Raw genomic sequence first — 20,511 nt, 5'->3', positions numbered from 1 at the left:
AGCAGGGAAGTATTTGCAGGACAAACAAAAACCAACAGTAGAAAACTCTTGTGGAAGCTACAAACTAACCCTCCACCTACCTGGACAGTATTCCTGGATATAAAATATGTAATACTTGAATTTAACAAAAAAGCCTACAGACCAACCTTCTGAAAACTATTTTATTAGATATACAAAAGCTGAGCACTTCTGTAGAAAATTGTCTCTTCATCTCCAATAAGTAATGCTGGTTGGTGTTCTGCATCATGGGTAAACACAGCAGCAGTTCAAACCCAGTATCTCTGCCCTGTGGAGCACAATTCCTGACATAGCTTGGTGTTGGTGCGCAGCAGGAAGACTGCAGTGTCACTCCATATGCCAGCTGCATGCACAAGGCCCTCTCCTGTACCCACCCTTTCACTCACTGCTCCTGCTTTTACCAGCAGGATGGAGCCATGAGACCAAATAGACAACATTCAAATACCAAAAGAATGAAAGTAATTAGGACTAATAACAGTAATTACAAATTTTCAAAAAAAGTATGATTTCTAACTCAGATTTCTACTTCAATACCATTTCTAGCAAACGTTTGCTTCTATGTATGTTCAAATCAAGTTCCTTTGGTACAAAGAACACTCTTCTGATGGTCATAAATAGATTTCTTATTGACAACATTATTTTTGTACTGAATTAGGTATAGTTACAAAACCCCCAAAACACAGTAGCGTAGGAGGGGCTCATCTGGAAGCCAGATTACAGCTTGGTGGAGAGACTTAAAGAGTGTCTCTAACCTCACATACTCATTACAGCAGAAGTTTGTAAACATGAGCCATCACAACACTACAAGGCATTCCTCTAACATGATAGAAAATCAACAATTTAGGCTACTAAAATCTATGAAAACTAATCAGGCAAAAATGTTTCCGTTGCTTCATTTCATGGGGTATGTTCATTGTCCTTATTAAGAGAAATTAAAGAAAGGAAAAGTATACACAGCAAAAAACCCCCGACTATTTTAAAGACAACACATTCAATTATGAAAGTCACTGTTGTTTCAAGGCAGTAGGTTTTATATTTACAGATGAATGACCTCTGAGTATCCCTTTAAGTGCAATTTGAAGTGAAATTTTGGAACAGTTCTGCAATGATATAGTCCAGGCTATCATTCTGGATGCTTAACCAAGAACAATTTCAGAGACTTTTAAAATCCGGGGGAAATCAGCGTTCCCTGATAAATCTGCCCAACCTCAGAGCACTGCTAACGTGGCCACTCATTACACCAATGACTTTGAAAATCCTCAGTCCAAAAACAGAGGGTTTAAATGAGTATTGTGTGGAATTTACCTAAGCTAGGTTTTCCCTTTGAACACATACACTGCCAAACACATCAGCCAAAGGAGTGTTCCTGACTGTGCAAACAAGAAAAGGCAGCAGAGGGAGGGTTTGTCAGAGACAGGCAGGCACACGTATTTCCTAAGGACATCTAACCACGGTCCATGGGATGCAGCTGGCACTTTCTCCAAAACACACAAGGTGCTCCACCCAGCCAGTTGGCAAGGACTTGCCAGTTGTCAAACCAGGGGGAATTACTGAGCAGTAAGAGTATCAAATCTGCTTGTTCATTACCTTACCATCAATACACACACCCAAAATGCTTTTTTTCCCCAAAGCTGGAGTCACTGACTTCCCACAAACAGCACCCCATAGGCCTCTGGATAACGTGTAGCAATAACCACATTCAAGCCCCCTCCCCAGCTCTCCGTGCTCGGTGCTGAGCTGTGATTTGCTGTAAGCTTGCTGCAGGAACCAGGCAGAAATGCACTTGAGAAGGTTCTAACCAGGACTCCATTCAAGACCCGACCACCGCCTTGTCACTGCTGCTTCTTGGGCGGAACACGGGATCTGGCCACCGCGATGGGGACTATGGAGAGCAGCGCGAGGAGCAGGGCCCAGAGCGGGCGGTAGAAGAGCCAGCCCACGGAGATGGTCAGCAGGGACAGCGAGCTGGCCACACACAGGGCAAATGCCTTCAGTCCAACGTTCACCAGGTCCCTCACAACAGGAAACCAGTCCACTGCAGAGAGAATTAAACATGGCATGAAGCAGTTGGCAAGACGACAGTTTAAAAGAAAGTCTGATTCATGCCGAGGATCTGCATGCTAATGACTGCAATCAAAAGACAGATTCAAACTATTTATCAAGAGCACTGGATTAGGTGTTTCAGCAGAGCAGCATCAAGACACTTGATCACTAAGCTACAGCTAAACATATAAGACAATGCTATCCTCATCTCTTCAGACAGGAAGTAATCCAAAATGAACTCTGAAGATTTGTCCAAGGCTTGAGATGCAGAGGAGACAGATAGCCCCTCAGTTATGCAACACGTTTTGGGCAACTGATACAAGCTGCTAGCACCAAGATTCCTTTCTGGCAACAATACATCTTGGAGCAGCATGTATATGGATAAATAAATCAGAAAAAAAAGTTCACAGCTACCAAGCGAATATCTTTGATGTCTGAAGTTTATACAAGTTTGAGGTGTCTTGCTTTTCTGTTTTTAATCCAGCGTTTTTCCTTTTTAAAAGGATAAACAAAAACTTTCTTTGCTGTTTGTTTACAGTAGTGTAGAATAACCAGAGACAAAACTGTATTCCTATACTACAGGCAATTAGGACCTGTTGGGGGACCAATTATGTGTGGGAGCAGAAAGAAATTGTATCACAGCACGCTGAGTTAGATTTGAAAGAACCAGCCCAACATGCGCTTCAGCTTTTTATTTTGGCAAGCACTGGGCTGGGATCTTCTGAGACTGGCAGAAGGTATTTTTGGGGGGTTTTTTAATGTTCACAAAGCAACCACTTGGTTTAGGGGTCCTGTTTACCTGAAGTTGCCTACAGTGACTTTTCAGATCAAATCAAGTCTGAGTTCAAACCAGATTTCTCCTTGTCTCCAAATGAATTAACTCTCTAGAGGTTACGATCTTATTTCTAGATCATTTTACCTTTCTGTGAAAACTTACCTAACGTGTAAAAGATTCGGGTCATCAGGCTGATGCCCACAAACATTGAGAGCCAGCCTGCTGCACGGAGAGCCCAGGTCTTCACGGTGTTACTCTCATGCTCCTTCTGAAACACCTCCTGAAAGCAAACACCAAGACATGCAGCCTGTTTCTTGTTCTTTTTCAAGACCCTCTTGATTCCAGTATATTATGAGCCAATCAGAGCCAAGAGCATTTTAGGAGTACAATTTCTCTTGTAGAAGATACATTGCAGCTCATTCTGCAGGGTCTGTGCACTGTGGCAGTACACTGCAACAGACTGAACAGTGCAGCACAGGAAAAATTTGCCCTCTTCTTAATTAAAAAAAACAACCTAAAAAGCACCATTCAACACTACCCACAGGCAGGAAGCACACAGGTTTTGCTGCAATTGGATACATTCAACATTACTGTGGAAAATAAGAAACTGTAATAAAGAAGGAAGAGTCTGACTTCACTCTGAAGGAAGAGAGAAAAGGCAACAATATCCACTGATGGCTGAAGGAAAGGTGTGTGAAAGAGAGCAAGCTGGATGCAAGGAAGAAAAGCTAAAAGGTATGTGTGCATTTCATCAGGCAAAGCAAAGCATCTCTTTGCAAGAATTCTGAGTGAGATTTTTTTCAAAATGGGTGGTGTGACCCTCTGGCTCAACAAAACGTTCACATGAAGACAGCTGGGACATTAGAAAGCACTAAATGGTAAGAGATGTGTAAGACTGATTGATTACTTGTATATACAAGTAATCAACGAATTACTTATTTGTAACCAGTTAATTTTCAATACAACAAAATTCTATCTAATGAAGATTCAGATCTTACAGCAGAGGGTTGATTCTATTGCTACTCTTTCAAGTCAAAACAAAGCCTTTTTAACTACTTTTGGGAGCCCCTGCGAACTTTTGACATCTGGATTTTTTTACAGCAGGGCATGAAACAATCATTAATGGAAGCAAACCTACTAAAAGGAGTAAAGGAATCACCAAATTGCTGGAGCATGCAGGATTTATTGTAGCATAATGCTCTGCCTGAAGGTTCTTTCTCAGCCAGAACAGTAATAAACATTTCGAACAAGCCTAAACTCCTGTTAATAGGAGCTGAAGAGAGAATAACTCTTACGGTTTATTTAATTAAACCCTGATTTTTACTATTTTTACATGTGACCTGTTCAAAAGCATGTGCTTGCATGTGTAAGTGGGAAACAACCAAGGAGTAAATAAAAACGAAACAGGAAGGCGCAGAAACAATCTTTAAAGCAAACAGCCAGAATGCGCAGAAACCTGGAAGGGAATGCAGGCTGCTGTCCAAGGAGAGAGAAAAGCCAGTGTTTGTATGAGTATCTCCTCCTCTAGAGCAGGTCTGAAGGAGAGTAGGAATTTCCTCTTCTGCTGCTTCTGCACTACCACCTCGAGTTTTAACCCTTCACTAGTAGAGTGTGGTATCTCACCTCCACAGAGAGGTCCCCAGGGTACAGAATCTCCAGAACATCTCCAGACTTGGTATGATATGGAACCAGCTGATCACCTCGCTGCCGAGCAATCACAGTCACCTTGAAAGAAAGGGAAAAATATTTACTGGTTACTGAGTTGGGAACAGAGCTTGCAAAATACAGAAACAGCTGAAGACTCACCTTAGCAGCAGTGCCCAAATAGGGATCATCTCCACTCAGACCTGCATAGAAGAAAGAGACACGAAGGTCTCCCACCTACAAACAAGAGAAGATTGGAAGTCAAGAAAGATTGTTTTACAAAGGGGAATCACAGGAAAGACAACTCAGCACAGGAACATCCTTTATTCATCAACACTTTTTCTGAACATTAATGTCAAGCAAGAGGATTGCCAGAATGATTTCCAAGCTGTCCTTTTTTCAGGACTAGCTGGCAGCTGAAACAGGAGAGCTCAAATGTTGTTTTGTAATATCCCCTCTGATTATGCTGTAGGAGCACATGATATGCTTTGTTCATTCCTTGTCATTTCATCTTTTGGCAAAACAGGGCGGGCAGCACAATCTGGCAGCAAGCTGTTTGACTGTACTCCTCACTACAGCAAGGCAGAGGTGGAACCCACCTCCCAGCACCATCCCTTTCCACTTAAAAGCACAGCAGACTCAAGAAAACAGAGAACAAAGGAGCAGGACTGGAAGCTGTCTGCAAGAGCAGCGCTCATTCTGAAGGGCTGCACTAAGGGAGTCATCCTATGTGATGGTCTGCACTCCATTTTCTATACATTTAGATTGAAATGGGACATACCCCAATTCCTTTTTCACACCCAAGTAATCACTGCTTTAGTTTATCTTTCCCATCTTACTTCTGGACGCCTGGGGTTGTCACTGTGATAAAAGTAATCTCCTCCTCGGGTAACGTCAGCATGGGGATCCTCCAGGTGTGACAAGCTCAACTGCTTGAAATCATCAATTTTATCCACGAGACCTAAGCAGAATAAAGCATCAAGCTGAGGCCCAGTGTCTAACCTGGAACAGCCAATTTGCTGGCTGGCTTCCTGATTATCACTTGACAAGACAGCTATTGTGGAAAGAACCAAAGTCCGCTGCTGACGCAACAGCAGACACAAAGCCAGTACAAAACAATCCTTACCCTTGGAAAGAACAAAGCTGCCAACCTGGACGTTAGGAGAAACAGCAGTGAAAGACTCCACAGCCATGGCACTGAGGAACAGAGAGAGTCCCTGATTAGTCCCACAATTATGATCAAACTCTTGATTTGCAGTGTGTAATATACAGCACAGAAAAGGTACTATGGCAAACATGAGGAGAGACTCAAAGAGCTAAATGACTGTCATGATGTGAGAAAAAATCCATCAAGAAACTGTCCACACTGCATACTGTTGGAGCCATTAAAATAAGACAAGGCATGACTGCTCTGAACTGCTGTAATTTCTTTATGCCTTTGTCCTCCCAACTACCAAAAGAACAACAGTTTCCATCTACTGCACTCTGTTATGAAATTAGTCATTTAGCTTTCATCTTTGATCAGATCCAGTGACAGAATTCAGAGGGACTGTGCCAGATGGTACCTTACCTCGGGTTTTTGTGTCCAATTTCTCGATCAAAGTTTCTGCTGTTCACAACTTCTGATTTCCACTCTGTATCTAAACAGAATGATAAGAAGGTTGAAGAAAAGACACTCGGATCTCAGTTACCAAAGACACCTCTCAATCAATCAGTTCTAGGTTACACTTCTAGTAATATTGTCTACATAAATATCTATGATAGTCTCTACTGTTACTTAGATCCATCCTCCTAGCATATTAACAGGGAATAGCAGGATTTAGGGTGAAAAAAGGTATTTTAGGGATAAAATTATAATTCAACTTTTTCAGCTTTGCTGTTGGCATCTTCCATGATCAGGCTTTGATTCCTGGCTCCACTCTTTGGGAATAAGCTGGTTTTGTGATAACAAGGGGCAGGGGGCAAAGGGAGAGGAGTCTGGAGTGAACTTGAGCCTTGGACAGGGTTAGTCCAAATGTGTTTTGCCAACACCCAAATCACTGATTAAATATTTAATTGACAATAAACTTTCCATAAGGTGAGTCTGTTTTGCCCGTGATGGTAATTGGAAAGCCATCTCCCTCTCTTTCTTTCAATCTGTCCTTCACTCCTGTCGTTTCCAGTTTCTTCCCCAGGGGAGAGTAATCAAGCAGCTGTGTGGGTCCATGGCTGGCAGCCAAGGATAACCCACCACAGCTAATAATACGTAGACATTTATGGGACAGAATCCATCAATCTTGAGAGGACAGCTGTTTTTTCAGATGGCATTTCTTTTTGTTCCCTGTCACTGTGAAGCTGTTTTTCGTGGCTCACAACCACCAGCTTTGCCCCTTACATACCTTCACGCTACAGGGTCCCCATGCTTCACTCTTCACACAGCTGAGTACTTTTATATGATCACACCCAGAAACTGCTGTACGCCAACATTACACATCTATGTGCTTTAATCAGAGATAAATGAAGCACAGAGACCAATCTCCAAATACACGATGACTCAGAGTATTCTTCTGCCACTGGGTAGATCAGAATAACACGCCCAGTTCTGCTCCTGCCAAAAAGAGCACTTGGCAAAAGCCACAGTGCACATCAGAAGGTGCTGGTGATTTTCACTGGCTGGTATCAACATCTGAACAGGTTCTCAACAGGCTCCCTTACAGGCTGGAGCTACACTGCTTTTCCCTGTCTATTCTCTTCTGCTCATAGCTGACATATTCCCAATTACTGCATGTCGGAAATGTAATCTCAGGTATAGCTTTGAACACACTCCCATCTCTGCCCATCTCCATTCACTGAGAACCTTATGGGCCCTATCTCTGGAGCATCCTTTCCCTGGAAGTTCCTCTGAACTTTTAGGGGTTGCAAAACAAGACTCAGATTTTCTGTAGCCCTTGCTTGCTGACAGCACATCTCCTTTCACCTCAATTACTTCAGGAAAGGGAGGTTCTGTCATTTGTTTAAGAAAGATAATTTTTGCTTGTTTCTTCACATTTCTTTCCTTTTTTTTCCCAAGAAGAAAACACAGGTTTTACAACAAAAATCAAAATACACACACAAATGAAAGTCCAAAGTTACATGCATAAAAGGAAAGGGACTTTCTGATGATCAACTTACTGTATGAATACTTTGTCTCTTTCTTAATCTCCCCATTCTCTTCATATTCCCTGCAGAGGAAAAGGGCTGGGATGAGAACCAAAACAGTGCACACACACCCCTGCTCAGGGCAGAATACACTTCACCAATGAAATGCACAGACAGATCTCTGGCAACACAGACTTATCTTTATACATAACCTAACTCTTCTCTGAACTACCTGGTCTGAAGATGCAGATTCTCTGTACCAGGAGTAAACTATACACAAACGCTCAACAGCCACAACCCTTGTATTCCCATGCTTCAAACAAGGAGGTGTTGACTAGATTGATGAGGAACAACCAGAATTAAATACAGTGAGATAAGCTGGCCCAAATCAAGTCTTTAACAGATGCTGCACCAAAGCATGCTAAAACTGAGAAATTATTTTCCACACCTTCAGAGGTGACTTCACAACCTCTGACTTTTTTTTTAATGACATGAAAGACATTTGGAGTATGAATTCTGGGCAGTCACACCTACATAATAGCTAATAACATTCATACTACCATCAGTGGAATTATTAGAAATAGCATAGTTTTTCCCTATTTGAGTTGCAACTATTAGCAGAGCAGTTAACATCTCCCAAGGAAAGTAAAGTGATTGTCTAAAAGAAAAAAAAAATCCAACAGCTCTAGGATTCTCTTGCTATAAAGAGGTTTGTTTTGTTTTGTTTTTTTCCTTAGGTCTAAGGAGAGAAAATAAATGTGATAGGATCCTGGTAATACAACAGCCTTATAAACAACTTTTAAAGATTACTTTCACTTACTTGGAATCTTCATATTCTACCCACTGGTACATTTCCACGTGACGCTTAAGTTTGACAGCTTGAATGGAGAGCCCATAGCTGGGGTCAAACAAAGGCTGTGCAAAAATTAAAGAAAATACAAGTCAGTCTAAATGCTATACCTCACAACCTCAAACAATGTACTTTTATTACTGAACTCATTTATGTACCTCACTGTACAGCTAGCACTATCTTACACACAGGTGAACACAGTATAAATGTTATGAAAAACAAAAAGGAATGTCTCTTTACTGGCAAATATGACCCTGAAGAATCATAATCAAAAGTTACGGCTATAGTAAAGAATGAAACCAGAACTGCTGACTATGGGTTTACAGGTTTCAGTGTTTAAACCAGGAGATTCTGTTTTGCTGGAAGGTGCTGTGTTACCTTCTGCAATGTGGGTGGGACCATGGAAAATGTCACCACTACTGAAAAGTAAGAACTTGCAAAGCTCCTGTGCTGCAAGAGCCTGAAGACTTTACAATATCATGAACACACAACAGGTTCCCTACATAAATGGCAATTGAAATGAGCCACAAAGGCAGCGTGAGGGTAAACACAGCTAGAGCTGGCACGTGGCTTGGGAGAGGGGAGTCCAAGGCCATTCAGCATCTCCCTGATTCCAGGCCAAGAACCAAAGCTTGAGTGGTAGCTGGCAATGCTTAGAGGAGGAGAAAAGCCACATGTCTTTTCCTGGATATCAAACAAAACTTCAGTTGGCAAAGACTTTTCCTTCCCTTCAAGCTTGAAATACTCTTATCTCCAAGGTACTATTTTATTTACCTTAGATGTACTCAGAGCACCAGCCAAGTGCACCAGTCTCCCCTCATTCTGCTGAGAGATACTGTGGATGCTGTCAAGACGAACCACAAGAGAAAGCCCCTCATCGAGAGACTTGGCTGTCCTTAAAGCTCGTCCCTGCAATGAAGAAAACAGAAATCCAGTTGTGGACAATCAACATCACAGCAGTATTTTGTGAACAAGATTAGCAGACAAGTGAGCTGATGACCCAAAGGAATGCCTGCATATTCAGCTCAAGGCATAATTTTGAAACACACTTGTACTTCTCCATTCCCTGTGATCCAGTTTGGGGCAGTACTTCTCACCCAGGCAGCAGGACCATTATCACTGACTAAGCTTCTCAAACAGACAGAAATTCTTCCTACAAGGGTCCAAACTTACTGCTCTTCACCTCTTACCTTGTTCATCATTCCTGAATAACTGCAAAAATGATACAAATTATGGTTCATTTTTCCACATACCTATATTGACTCCTTGGCAGAAGTTTTCCCTGCCTTACCATCACATCCTGGTGAAGTCATCAAAGTTGGGAGTAGTTATTTTTCCTCTTATAGAGGTATGAAAGGTAGCCTCTAAGTGAAAAATCCACAGAATTCTGCTCTCCACTCCAAAATTGCCAAAACACATATGTTTTCAATGGTAGAGTGTTAAGATTCCTGGCTAACTTTTTTTTTTTTTTAAATCTAAAACCAAGACATAAAATAATAATGAGAAAAAAAGAATAAATAACACCCCCAATTTTGCAACATGGGGGATGAATTTCTTTAATGTAATTATAACAACACTAGAAATGAAAACCTTTTGCTATCTCAAGAAAAAAGGGAAGGCAGGAACGTGGCTGGCTCATGCAACCATCTTACCACCGACTGTTTCTTCATCAGTTTACAAGTTTTGGATCTTATCTCTCATCACACACTGCTACTGTCTCTACTACACCTAGTTCTAGAGAAATACTACCTGTGGCCTGTGGTTTCACTTTTCTATTATATCCTGAGCATAAGCACCAGGTCCCCAGACAAAACTTCCTCTTCTCATGGATCAATAAAGCTGTGTACAAACACTGACAGTATTGCACTTACTTCATTGGTGAAAAGAAGGTAGAAAGACAGAAGAAATGCCGCAAGTCCAATCAACATGCCTCCAGAAGTCTCACTGAGCCGCTCCAGGAACCCTGGTTTGGGTTCACTTGTGATTTTAACATGCTCTTTTCTGCTGCCCGTGTCAGAGAACTGTTGGAAATAAACCAAAAATGCCATATTGGTGCGAAAGGGGAAAACATTCAGTTTCAAAACAAGTCTTCTAGCTTTGTTAGCACTGTTGCTCTACAGAGCAGAATCGCTTGCCTTGGACCAAAACTTTCCCATACTTATTAGATGCCTCATCACACTTTTGATACCAGAAATGCATTCCATAAATAAAACTCCAGCCTGATAGAAAAAAAAACCAATTTTTTTATAGTGGTTCTACATTTTCAACCTTCCTTCAGTCTGTCTCCAGGTTCTGTATTTGGTGTCCACACCCTGCATTCAGGCCATGACAAATTGAGTAATAGCCCTGAATTCCTGACCGACTAAAACATTGCTATAAATAACAAATTATGATTCACCTCACCAGTAAAAAGAGTGCCTGCACACTCTAAAATAATTATATCCGTAGTAACAACACCTTAAAACAAGGCAGTGACACGGGACAAACACGAGAGTCCAGGGGTTTATCTGTGCGTACACGGGTTGTGGGGAGTCACCAAATCCAACTTCAGCACACGCACACGGCCAAGGCAGGGCATGGCGCTTCCCTGGCTCATCTGGAGATGCCCAGCGGGCTGTGACCAGCACAGGGCTCTGGCCACAGCCCGGGCACCTCGGGGGCGAACGGGCCGACCCAGGCGGCCGCCACACGGAGAAGCAGCGGGGCCGCAGCGAGCAGCACTTACGTTCCTCGACATCCTGAGCCTCTCACGCCCTCCGGGATCCACAACTCAGGGGCCGCCAGAGCCGCACACCACCAGCCGCGCCCTCCTCCGCCTCAGGGCTCCCCCGCCCCGAGCCGCTCCCCGCCCGCAGCAGCGCACGCCGGGACGCGTAGTTCCCGCCGCGGCTAGGAAGCCCTTCCTTCCTCCTTCCCTTCCTGCCTCCCTCTCTCGCCCCGTGCGGCCAGGGGCGGGGCAGGCGGGAGCTGTAGTGCGGCGGGGCCGGGCCTGGCGGAGCCCCGCGGCCGGCAGGAGGTGCGTCAGCGGCCGCCGGCGGGCCGGGAAGGCGCTTCCGGAGGCGGGAGGTCGCGGCGTGGAGCAGCGGCGCGGCGCTGCCCGAGCGGTGCTGGCGGGACGGCAGGAGCGGAGCGGCGGGGCCTGTGTGCGGCGCGCTGCGGGCGAAGGCACCGGCCGGCTCCGCCATGTCCTACTGCAGGCAGGAAGGTGCGCGCGGGTGTCCTCCCAATGTCACCCCGCCGGGCGGGCTCGCCGTGAGGCGGCCGGGGGTGGGTGCGCCGCGGGGTGACCGCCCGCTCCCCGCAGCCCGTGAGGGGGGAAGGCGCAGTCGGAGTGAAGAAGAGGTGCGGCAGCCGCCCGCGGTCCGCGTGTGGCGGTGGCAGCGCTGTTTCACCTCCCGCCGCCGACCTTTCTCCTCACGGAGGGCGGGAAGGGCGGCGGGGCCATGAGGCGGCAGCGCGGCCTCGGGCGCGGGGGGCGGTGCGGCTTCGGAGCGGGACGGGAGCGGCCGGAGCGGGCCGGGGGTGCCCCGCAGGGACCGCGTTTGGCTGCGGAGCGGCTGAGGTGTGTGGGCAGGGCAGCCGGCCGCGGAGCGCCTGCTGCCCGCAGGGGTTAAATTTATCTCAGCCTAGCTGAGTGGCCAGAGGTGTGGGATTTTGCCTTTTTAAGGTTGATGGACAGGGTGGGTAGAGTACGAGCTTTACTTTTCTGTATCTGTACTATGTTGTACAGGTTGTGGTATTTATGAGGCTTGATTACTTAAAGTGGGAGATATATAGATAGATAGATAGATGCATGTCCACATCTATATAGATATATAAATAAATATCCTTGCCCTCTTAAGTAATGTGAAGTTGCTGAATGTAAGGTTTCAGACTGGAAAAAAAGCGCCAATAGTTCTAAATGCCATTTTTCAGTTACAAACTTGGGCACAGACTACTGATTATAAAGTGTATTGAGGTAGTCATAACCTGTGGACCTCTTTTATGCTCTATGCTGTGCTTTAATTTTGCGAGATCCGTAAGTTGCCTTATGCAACTCTACAAAGTTGCAGTGAAGAGGTTAGAGTTCATGTGTTTCTAGCTCCTTTTATTTAAGAAATGACTGAACTTTCCACATCGTAAAGTTTGCTGGAGTACAATGCAGAGTTGTCAGAAAACTGTTTCCCTTAAAAAAAAAGTTTTAGATTTATCTGCTTTTCAGACATGTTTAAATGCATGGTTACTGAGCAAAGTTAAGTTACTGAACAACTGCTGGCTGAGGTCACACTGAGGGGCCAGAAGATTCAGTTTCTAATATGCCAAGTCACTGTAGTGGCCTTTATGAATTCAGAGAATTCTTGGGGACTTTACCATTCGTTTTCCACTCAAGGAGTACTTAGCTGTGTGCTCAGAAGAGTTTCAGCTAGCTATTCTCTGCTTGTGAGTGCCTCAGAGTGGGTGTTAGAGCTTTGCAGGGTTGTTAGAAAGTTAGAAATACTGAAGTTTCCAGCCAAGCTTCCCCCGATCCTGCTACAGAATGTTTTGGGTAAATGAAGAGCAGGAAGTTAGCTTTGTTGGATTTCTATCCCTTGTAATATTCACAGCACCTTTCAGTGTAGTTAATTCTATATGGTGACAGTTCTCTTCAGTTTTTAATTCAGATGATTAGAGTTAAATACTACACTAGTCTTTAGTGAAGAGCAGTGTTATTATAAGTTCCTATTAAACACTTTATTGTTACTTATTGTAGTTTGTCTTTCACTCTTCCTTTTTTTTTAAGTCTAATCCCTTCATCTGTGTGAGTCCTGGTATTGGAGTAATTTGAGTTTGTTTTGAATTAGCTTTTTAACTTAACTGTTCAATGAACTGTACTGTGACCTGCAGCCATGACAGGACATTGCTATGAAAATTGGAGCTTTAGAATAACAGAATTTCAGTGTGTATGTGTTCCTCTGAACTAGTAACTGTTCTAGTTGAAGGTGATTGTTAAGTACAACAATTCATTCACTATTAACATTAGTGCATCACATTGAATATCTCATTACCTTGTGGTGTTCAGCAGTTTTGTAAATGACTCTTTCTGTCTCAGATCTCTCTGAACTTTTGCTTGTTGTCTCCTCCATGGTAGGAAAAGACAGAATAATATTTGCAACCAAGGAGGACCATGAGACACCGAGCAGTGCTGAGCTGGTTGCAGATGACCCAGATGACCCTTACGAAGAACAAGGTCAGTAGTGAGCAGAAGAATGGAAGTAAGGGGTGTTACATCATATATAAAACCAACAGAAAACAAACCCTGTATGAATTAGAAAAACTTAGGCATATTTAAATACTGACGGCAGCTGGTTATGCAGTAAATACCCAAACTCATGGCAGTTTTAACTGCCTGATTAGGACATCACTAATCATACCCTTTCTTACAGTATTTCTTTTTCTACACTTGTAATGATTTCTCTTAGTGGCCTCTTCAAATAATCAGTTGATGGCTTTTAGTTTTGGTTAGTAGCCAGGGATATGCAGAAAAACCTTTTCCTTTTATTAATAAAGTTAGAGCCTAATCAAGTGAAAATTATGGTTGTTTGTTCTCTGTTTTAAGTAACACCATGTAATTTTCAGAGAAGCTGGAGTGAGTTGCATATCACTGTCATTGGTGTGAGTTTCTCACCTGGCTGTGTGCAGCTGAAATTGCCTAATTTGGTGATCTCTGAATATTTGATTTAATATCAATTAATATCTGGCTAATCCTATACTATACTGGTAGCAGTATAATCAGTATCTTTCAGTGGCACATGATAGGTAAATTCAAATTATTGAGTTTTCAACTGTAATCACCTCGCCTTGAAAAGATAAAAGTTTTCATGAAGATTACAGGTTCTTGTATGAAGTACGTCTAACCTGCAAATAGAGATTTAAGAGAGCAGAATATTTCTGAGACCAAGACTTATAATATTCTGGTTGCACAGAGTGTATTTTAAATTGTTTCTAATGTGTAAATGAAATAATGTTCTGATCATGATGATTTAATAAATGTTGCCCTAGGTTAATAATTATCATGAAAGTCTGTGAGTTTAGGTTAATTTTTTTCTAATTGCCTCTACGTTTACAGGTCTTTTGGCCTCTTTACTTTGTGCGAAGTGATTTTATTTGTTTCAGCTCAACTGAGAGTGAAGTAAATTCTTAAGACTGAAATTTAGTTAGAAAGTGAAAGTTACACTTTCTGAAGTGGTTCTGAGACCTTTAGAGGGCAGCATTTAGGCAGTTTACCAGCTGGAGCTCACAGGGTCTCTTAGTTAGCTGATATGGTGTGTAGTGTAATTTGAACCACACCTTCCTATGTCATTAAAATAACTTTTTTTGTACATAGATTTGTGTTGAAATGTTACTGCATTTATCTGCCTATTTTGGCTTCATTACAGCTGTATGTGGTCAGTTCTATAGCTAAAAGTTTTGCTCACCTGCACTGGTAAGTCTGTTGATGATCCAGTGTGACATACATTTGGGTAATAAACGAGTCAAAATTAAAAGAACCACTTTCTTCTTGTTGAAATGGCATATCAGTTGATTGCTCTTGTGTGTATTTTGCTGGATATGGAAAGGCTGTGGTGAGGATGAGAGGTGATGGGGTTGGTTTCCTAGCAATCCTGCATTTCCAGAATGTTAGGTCACTTTCTTCTCAACAGTAGATCGGAGAAGAAAGGGGGAAAGCCAGGAGCTTTTTATGTCACCTTACAGTGACAGTCTGTGTCTGTGGGATTCAAAATGAGAAGGTCTATAAACTATGTTTAAATACTGTCAATAAGTTTGGGTGGGGGTTTCTTGTTTGGCTTTCTTTGTTAGTTTGTTGGGTGTTTTTCCTTAGTATGTGGTAAGTTACTGCCATGTTTAAAGTCTGAAAAACCACTTGAATGACCCAGGGCTACCATGCATTAGATCAGAACAGAGAAAATGGACATATCACAGAATACAGCTGCATCTAGTGGGAGTGAAGCTTATGGGCATGAAAGACATGGGTAAAATAGTTTGGAATATGTTGAAATGCTGAAGCTCTGGCTTGCATGGCTTTTATTTAAAAGAAAATTGGGAAGGGTTTTGCTGTACCTAATGTAACATGCAGGCTTTTCTAATTTAGCTTCTACTTGGAATAGAAGACTTGGTTTCCAGTGTTCAAATTCTGTTGTATAATTAATTATAAGGACTCTTTTCATCTTTTCTGCTGCGCCAAAGAGACCAGTCATATCTGGGAAAGAATAGATGCATTAGCTAGACCTACCATAATCTGCATTGTTTTCTAATACACCTGAAACTTGTGTTTGAGGTTTTGGTTTTTTGTAGGGGCCTTTTTCATACTTGAGATAAACATCTAGTTTGGTATTTGGTACTTTTTGATAGTTGTTATTTTGTCCCAGATATTAACACACATTAGTCTTTGAGCAGTCTATTTAATTGAGTCAGTAGATTGTTCAGCAAAACTTGTGTTCTGTTTCCCTTAGGATAAAAAAAGGTTGTATACTACTCTTATTTCTGTCAATATTTTGTTGTTGTATCAGCTGGGACATTTTGGTAGACAAAATGTTAGTGACTCACTTCAAGCTAAAAACATTGAAAGAAAAAAGCCACGTGAAATGGCAAGGCAGACAAACTGGAGTAAGTTCAGGTTAGCATTCCATACTGCAGTGAATATCACAGTTCACTGTCTGTGCCTTTTGACAGCTGTGGCCGATGGAAACAAACTGAGAATTCATTTGCCGTGGTTTTGAAATAGTATCGTTACTAGCTTCTTTCTAGTCCTATGTGTTGCAGATGGTGGAATTTAAACATGAAAGATTCCTGGTTTTCACTGACATCTTGGCTGCCATCAGTTTGAATAATTTTTTATTTTATTAAGCTTATATGAAGAAGAAGGCACTGATGAGTTTTATGCATGCAAAGTGATTTTTATTAGTGTTACAGCTGTGATGGGAAAGTTGGATAAAAGTACTTACGGAATTGGACTTCAAACACAGATTTTTGCTGTTCTCTCCCTTCTGGTTTTCCAGACTTGTTCCTGTCATCTTATTTTAGAGACAGTTTTAAAGTGGTTTCTATAGGGGACTGATGGAGCAAAACCCCACATTCTTTTAAGAAAGAACTTGATGAATGATCAGATGTACAGGACTGTTCCTGTGACTGATTATGTGCCTTTCAGTCCTGCTTCCTGTCATCTTACACTGTGAATCCCTGGCAGATAAACTTGTTGTTGGGATGTTTGTCATGTAACAGTGAAGAAACTCTTCTCAGAACAACAGTGGGACTTAATCACAGCAAGACCAAAGACAAGTGTTGACACAGATGCAGATGGGCCTGCCTTTGTCCATGACATGAACAGATTCCATGAGCCACGAGGCATTAGGTTGTGTGATGCCAGCAATCAATTGCTCACACAAATCTTGATCTGCTATGATGTAAACAGGGTTGCTTTTTCTTCCACAAGTGCAGGTTCAAGTAGATTGTGACTCACTGGATCAGTGAGGTTCAGGCTGCATTTGAAATTTTAATTCAATTTTAATTAAAAATAGTAATCCCATCTATTGCAGGCTTCCAGCTCAGGAAGAGCAATGGATGAAATCTGTTTCGGATTTAATAGTGTTCTAAGCTTGCTGATGGACTTACTCATTGATGTGTGAATTCTGCTGTGATTATGAATGAGGAAATGCTTGCTTTATTCATCTGTATTTTTGTTTTGTTTTTCTAAAGCATGGTTTCTGTGCACAGAATATCTGAAACTGGTGCTATTTCAGTGATAAAATAGGTGTATGTCAATGATCTTGTGATGCCACAGAATATATCGTTTATGGGATAACTCGCATAGTTATTAAGATTTGCATGTTTATAAGGCAGGTCTGGTTCTAAAAGGAGCAATCTATTTTAAGAGAATTATTTTACAAGTGGTTTTATTGCTGTAGTGTCTTCAGGAACATTTCAAAATCTTTTTTTTTAATTTCTTTTTAAAGTGCTAGGAAAATGACTTTAAAATGACTGGTTGATATTAGTGAGGAGGAATAGAGGACTTCAAAATCTAGTTTACAAAGCAAACTGTGATTCTTCTATACTGTATGATTAACATCTTTCTGCTTTGTGTCATCCCTGGCAGTGAGGAATCTGGCACCAGCCACCCATTTTCTTGTCTCAGAAGTCCTGCTTTTCCTCCTGGTAGCTGGAGATGCTGTGATGCACTGGACTAGGTGTATCTTATCAGTACAGTGAATATTACAGATACTTTTCCAAACCATCTTGCCAAATAAAGCATGGTCCATGGAAAATGACTGTATTACTGTAGTTGACTGAATCGTGCTAAGGACACTGTTACTTTCTGTAATGAAAAAGAGTCTGATCAATGCCGAGATTTGACTGATTCAGTGTAATTTTCTGCTGAACTGTGTTGGCTGAGTTAGAGCACATCACTGATGAATTGCAAATCACAGTAAAATATTCCTTTTAATATAGCAGTAAATGATTGAGCTGCTTTTGCTGTACCAGTCAAAATTCATGATATTGCAGCCTGGTGTCCAAGGAGTTGCACCTGGGAGTGAAATGTCATGTCTGGAACTTTGTGATCCTACAGGACAAAGACAAGAAATAAGCTTATTGAATTCTATGACAGTATTTTAGATAATGTCAAGTTGTATCAGGTCCTAAATATAATTTCATGTTTGAAGCAGAATTAATTCAACCTTTTTGTCTGCCAATGGTATTTTCATATCCACTTCTAAAGGGAAAGTGTTTAAATTTAAGGTTTATGCATATGCTGTCAGCTTCTGCAGAAACTCAGCCCGAAGATGAAGTTAGGAAAGTCTGTTAAAGAGGAGGAGAGCAAAGTGTTCAAGTGGAGAAGAAACCAGCTGGGATCATAGCACAATAGTTCTCTTGTTCTTCATAGATGAACATACCTGTGTGTGTTCATACCAGGTCAAGAAAGGAAATGGAGGTGTATTTATTGCCTTAGAGAAATGCATTAGAGACTCTAGAAGCCCAAGGGACCAAGTCTGTTATACTGGATTTCTAAAATCAGAGGAAAGGAATTCTTTAGCTTGCTGTTTGACCTTCATTGTGTAAATCAGTTGCCATCTCGAAGAACATAACGCCCTTAAATCTTCACCTTGCCAGTCCACCAGTGAAGTATTTCTGTCATGACTTTAACTGTTCCAGAGCAGTTGTTTACAGCTGTTCCAGTTTAGAGTCTGAAGTGATACTTAACTCCTTTCAGTTGTGTTCTAAAGTACAATTTGGTTTCTGGCAAACAGACAGGCAGGCTTGCTCTCACTGTTCCTTGTATTCTATGGCATGTGACTTAATCTGTGCTTTACAAATATACTGATTTTTTTCTTTTTTTCTTTTTTTTTTTTTTTTTTTTCCAGTTCTGGTCTTCCAGTTAAAATTTGAAGGGGGAAAGTTGTGGGTTATTATTCCAGAGTTTATTTAAAACAAGAAGAAAAATGCATCCATCCGATTTGATTTTAAAGATTTCTAGTCTTAATACTGGATTTAAACTCTAATTATTTGTATGGCATGATTTTAATGCTTGCTTGTTCCCCTGACAGAGTCTGGCAAATCAATTGACTTGATTTCTATCTGTTTTGCAGTTCCCTTAGAATATTCTCAGTGGTCTGTAGTCCAGGGAGAAGGACTTAATTTAGAGATGGATAGAGAACTAATCTCACTTGTGCCCATTAAAGGATTATACAGATCAGAGGGAGAAACAGGCTGGCTGGGAAGTGAAAGGTGTTTATCAGCCTGGAAGCTACAGAACTAAGATAGCTCTGTTGGTACTTGAGGTCACACCTGCAGCCCAGCAGCTGTCACTGAGTGAAATCAATGTTCGGAAGGAGCATTAACTTTTCTTCTCTCTTGTTTGTTCAGGATTGATATTGCCCAATGGAGATATCAATTGGAATTGCCCATGTCTGGGTGGAATGGCTAGTGGTCCCTGTGGGGAGCAGTTCAAGTCAGCCTTTTCTTGTTTCCACTATAGCACAGAAGAAATAAAGGGATCAGACTGTGTGGACCAATTCCGTGCCATGCAGGAATGCATGCAAAAGTACCCAGATCTTTACCCTCAAGAGGATGAAAATGATGAGAAGTCCAGCAAAGATTTGGAAGCTGCCTCTATGGAGGCCGCTGCAGACAAAGAGGAGAAGGGATCCAGCTAATGAAGATGCAAGGAGGCTGTCGTCTCCATTTCTCATTTTCAGAGACATGGACTTTTGCAGTGTGTCTGTCTTCTGAGTAGTGAGGAAATGTTTCACCATGTTCTGTGCACTGTATCATAATAAATAACTTATTGCTGAAGGAGAAATCTCAGAGCTACAGCCTTGCAAATAAGTACTGCAGAAAGGGTGAGTGTGTGTATGCACTGTGTAACCTGCTTTTGGACACAGTTAAAACTTTAACAGCTGTTCTTTATCCTCAAGTTTTCCTTGAGTTTTGACTTGAATAATGTCTTGAAGAACATAGCTTTCAACTAAATTCCACTGGCACACCAGGTCTGTCTTCATTTCGTTATGTTCTGATCAGTAGCTGCTTTTTTTTTTTAATGTATTCCGTTCTGTCAATAGAAGTTGCATTAAATGATTGTTTTTCCTTAAAGATTTTTTTATTTTTTTGCCAAAGTGATGCTAGACATTGAAAATGGCCTAGATCTAGAATTTCTAAAATAATTTCAAATGGTCTTATTAGATTATGGTTGCATTTTACTACTGGCATCAGATCAGGACTGCCAGGAAAATGTTGAAATGCACATCTTCTTTGATTTCATTTACTTACTGTGATGGCTTTTGCATTTTTAAAATTGGTGTGTTGTGCGAATGATGATTAAGATGAACGAAAAGAATGTTGGTCACTGGCTTTATTTTTGCAATGAAAATACAGCTTTTGGGTTTGGTTATTACCTTCTCCTTCAATGTATAGATGGGCACTTGTAAAATACTTTGAGAATACAATAAATTGTTACCTGGTGTAATGATCTCAAAACAGATACTGTGACTGAAGTGCATATTAAAAAGCAAATACTTTTTACCCTCACTGGAAGCTTCTGTGTCTTTATGGTGTG

At 41.7% G+C, this 20,511-nt stretch overlaps 2 protein-coding genes across 2 annotated transcripts; one reads left to right on the top strand and one right to left on the bottom strand.

Annotated features, from left to right (window-relative positions):
* Nucleotides 1-147: 147 nt before the first annotated feature.
* Nucleotides 148-11,325, bottom strand: TMEM43 (transmembrane protein 43). The gene is made up of 12 exons (XM_082288950.1): nucleotides 11,173-11,325; nucleotides 10,319-10,468; nucleotides 9,222-9,356; nucleotides 8,418-8,512; nucleotides 7,631-7,680; nucleotides 6,051-6,120; nucleotides 5,607-5,677; nucleotides 5,320-5,441; nucleotides 4,643-4,717; nucleotides 4,460-4,561; nucleotides 2,999-3,116; nucleotides 148-2,053 (listed from the first exon to the last, which is right to left on the bottom strand). The coding sequence occupies exons 1-12, from the start codon at nucleotides 11,182-11,184 to the stop codon at nucleotides 1,851-1,853; spliced, it is 1,203 nt and encodes a 400-aa protein (XP_082145076.1). The 5' UTR covers nucleotides 11,185-11,325; the 3' UTR covers nucleotides 148-1,850.
* A 131-nt stretch (nucleotides 11,326-11,456) lies between these two features.
* Nucleotides 11,457-20,483, top strand: CHCHD4 (coiled-coil-helix-coiled-coil-helix domain containing 4). Its single transcript, XM_082288951.1, has 3 exons — nucleotides 11,457-11,652; nucleotides 13,555-13,653; nucleotides 19,323-20,483. The coding sequence occupies exons 1-3, from the start codon at nucleotides 11,631-11,633 to the stop codon at nucleotides 19,610-19,612; spliced, it is 411 nt and encodes a 136-aa protein (XP_082145077.1). The 5' UTR covers nucleotides 11,457-11,630; the 3' UTR covers nucleotides 19,613-20,483.
* Nucleotides 20,484-20,511: the final 28 nt, after the last annotated feature.

This window comes from Coloeus monedula, assembly GCF_965178545.1.
Source record: "Coloeus monedula genome assembly, chromosome: 11".
NCBI classification, from domain to species: domain Eukaryota; kingdom Metazoa; phylum Chordata; class Aves; order Passeriformes; family Corvidae; genus Coloeus; species Coloeus monedula.
The sequence above is the reverse complement of the archived record's forward strand: the minus strand, read 5'-3'. Positions and strand labels throughout refer to the sequence as shown.

Excerpts from the sequence above, each read along its gene's own strand:
- TMEM43 (XM_082288950.1), bottom strand. Across the intron at positions 7,681-8,417 it reads GTAGAATATGAAGATTCCAA|GGAATATGAAGAGAATGGGG; the intron begins GTAAGTGAAAGT and ends TTTCCTCTGCAG. Across the intron at positions 5,678-6,050 it reads ATTGGACACAAAAACCCGAG|TGCCATGGCTGTGGAGTCTT; the intron begins GTAAGGTACCAT and ends TCTGTTCCTCAG.
- CHCHD4 (XM_082288951.1), top strand. The coding sequence starts at position 11,631 with ATGTCCTACTGCAGGCAGGAAG. Across the intron at positions 11,653-13,554 it reads GTCCTACTGCAGGCAGGAAG|GAAAAGACAGAATAATATTT; the intron begins GTGCGCGCGGGT and ends CCTCCATGGTAG. Across the intron at positions 13,654-19,322 it reads TGACCCTTACGAAGAACAAG|GATTGATATTGCCCAATGGA; the intron begins GTCAGTAGTGAG and ends TTGTTTGTTCAG.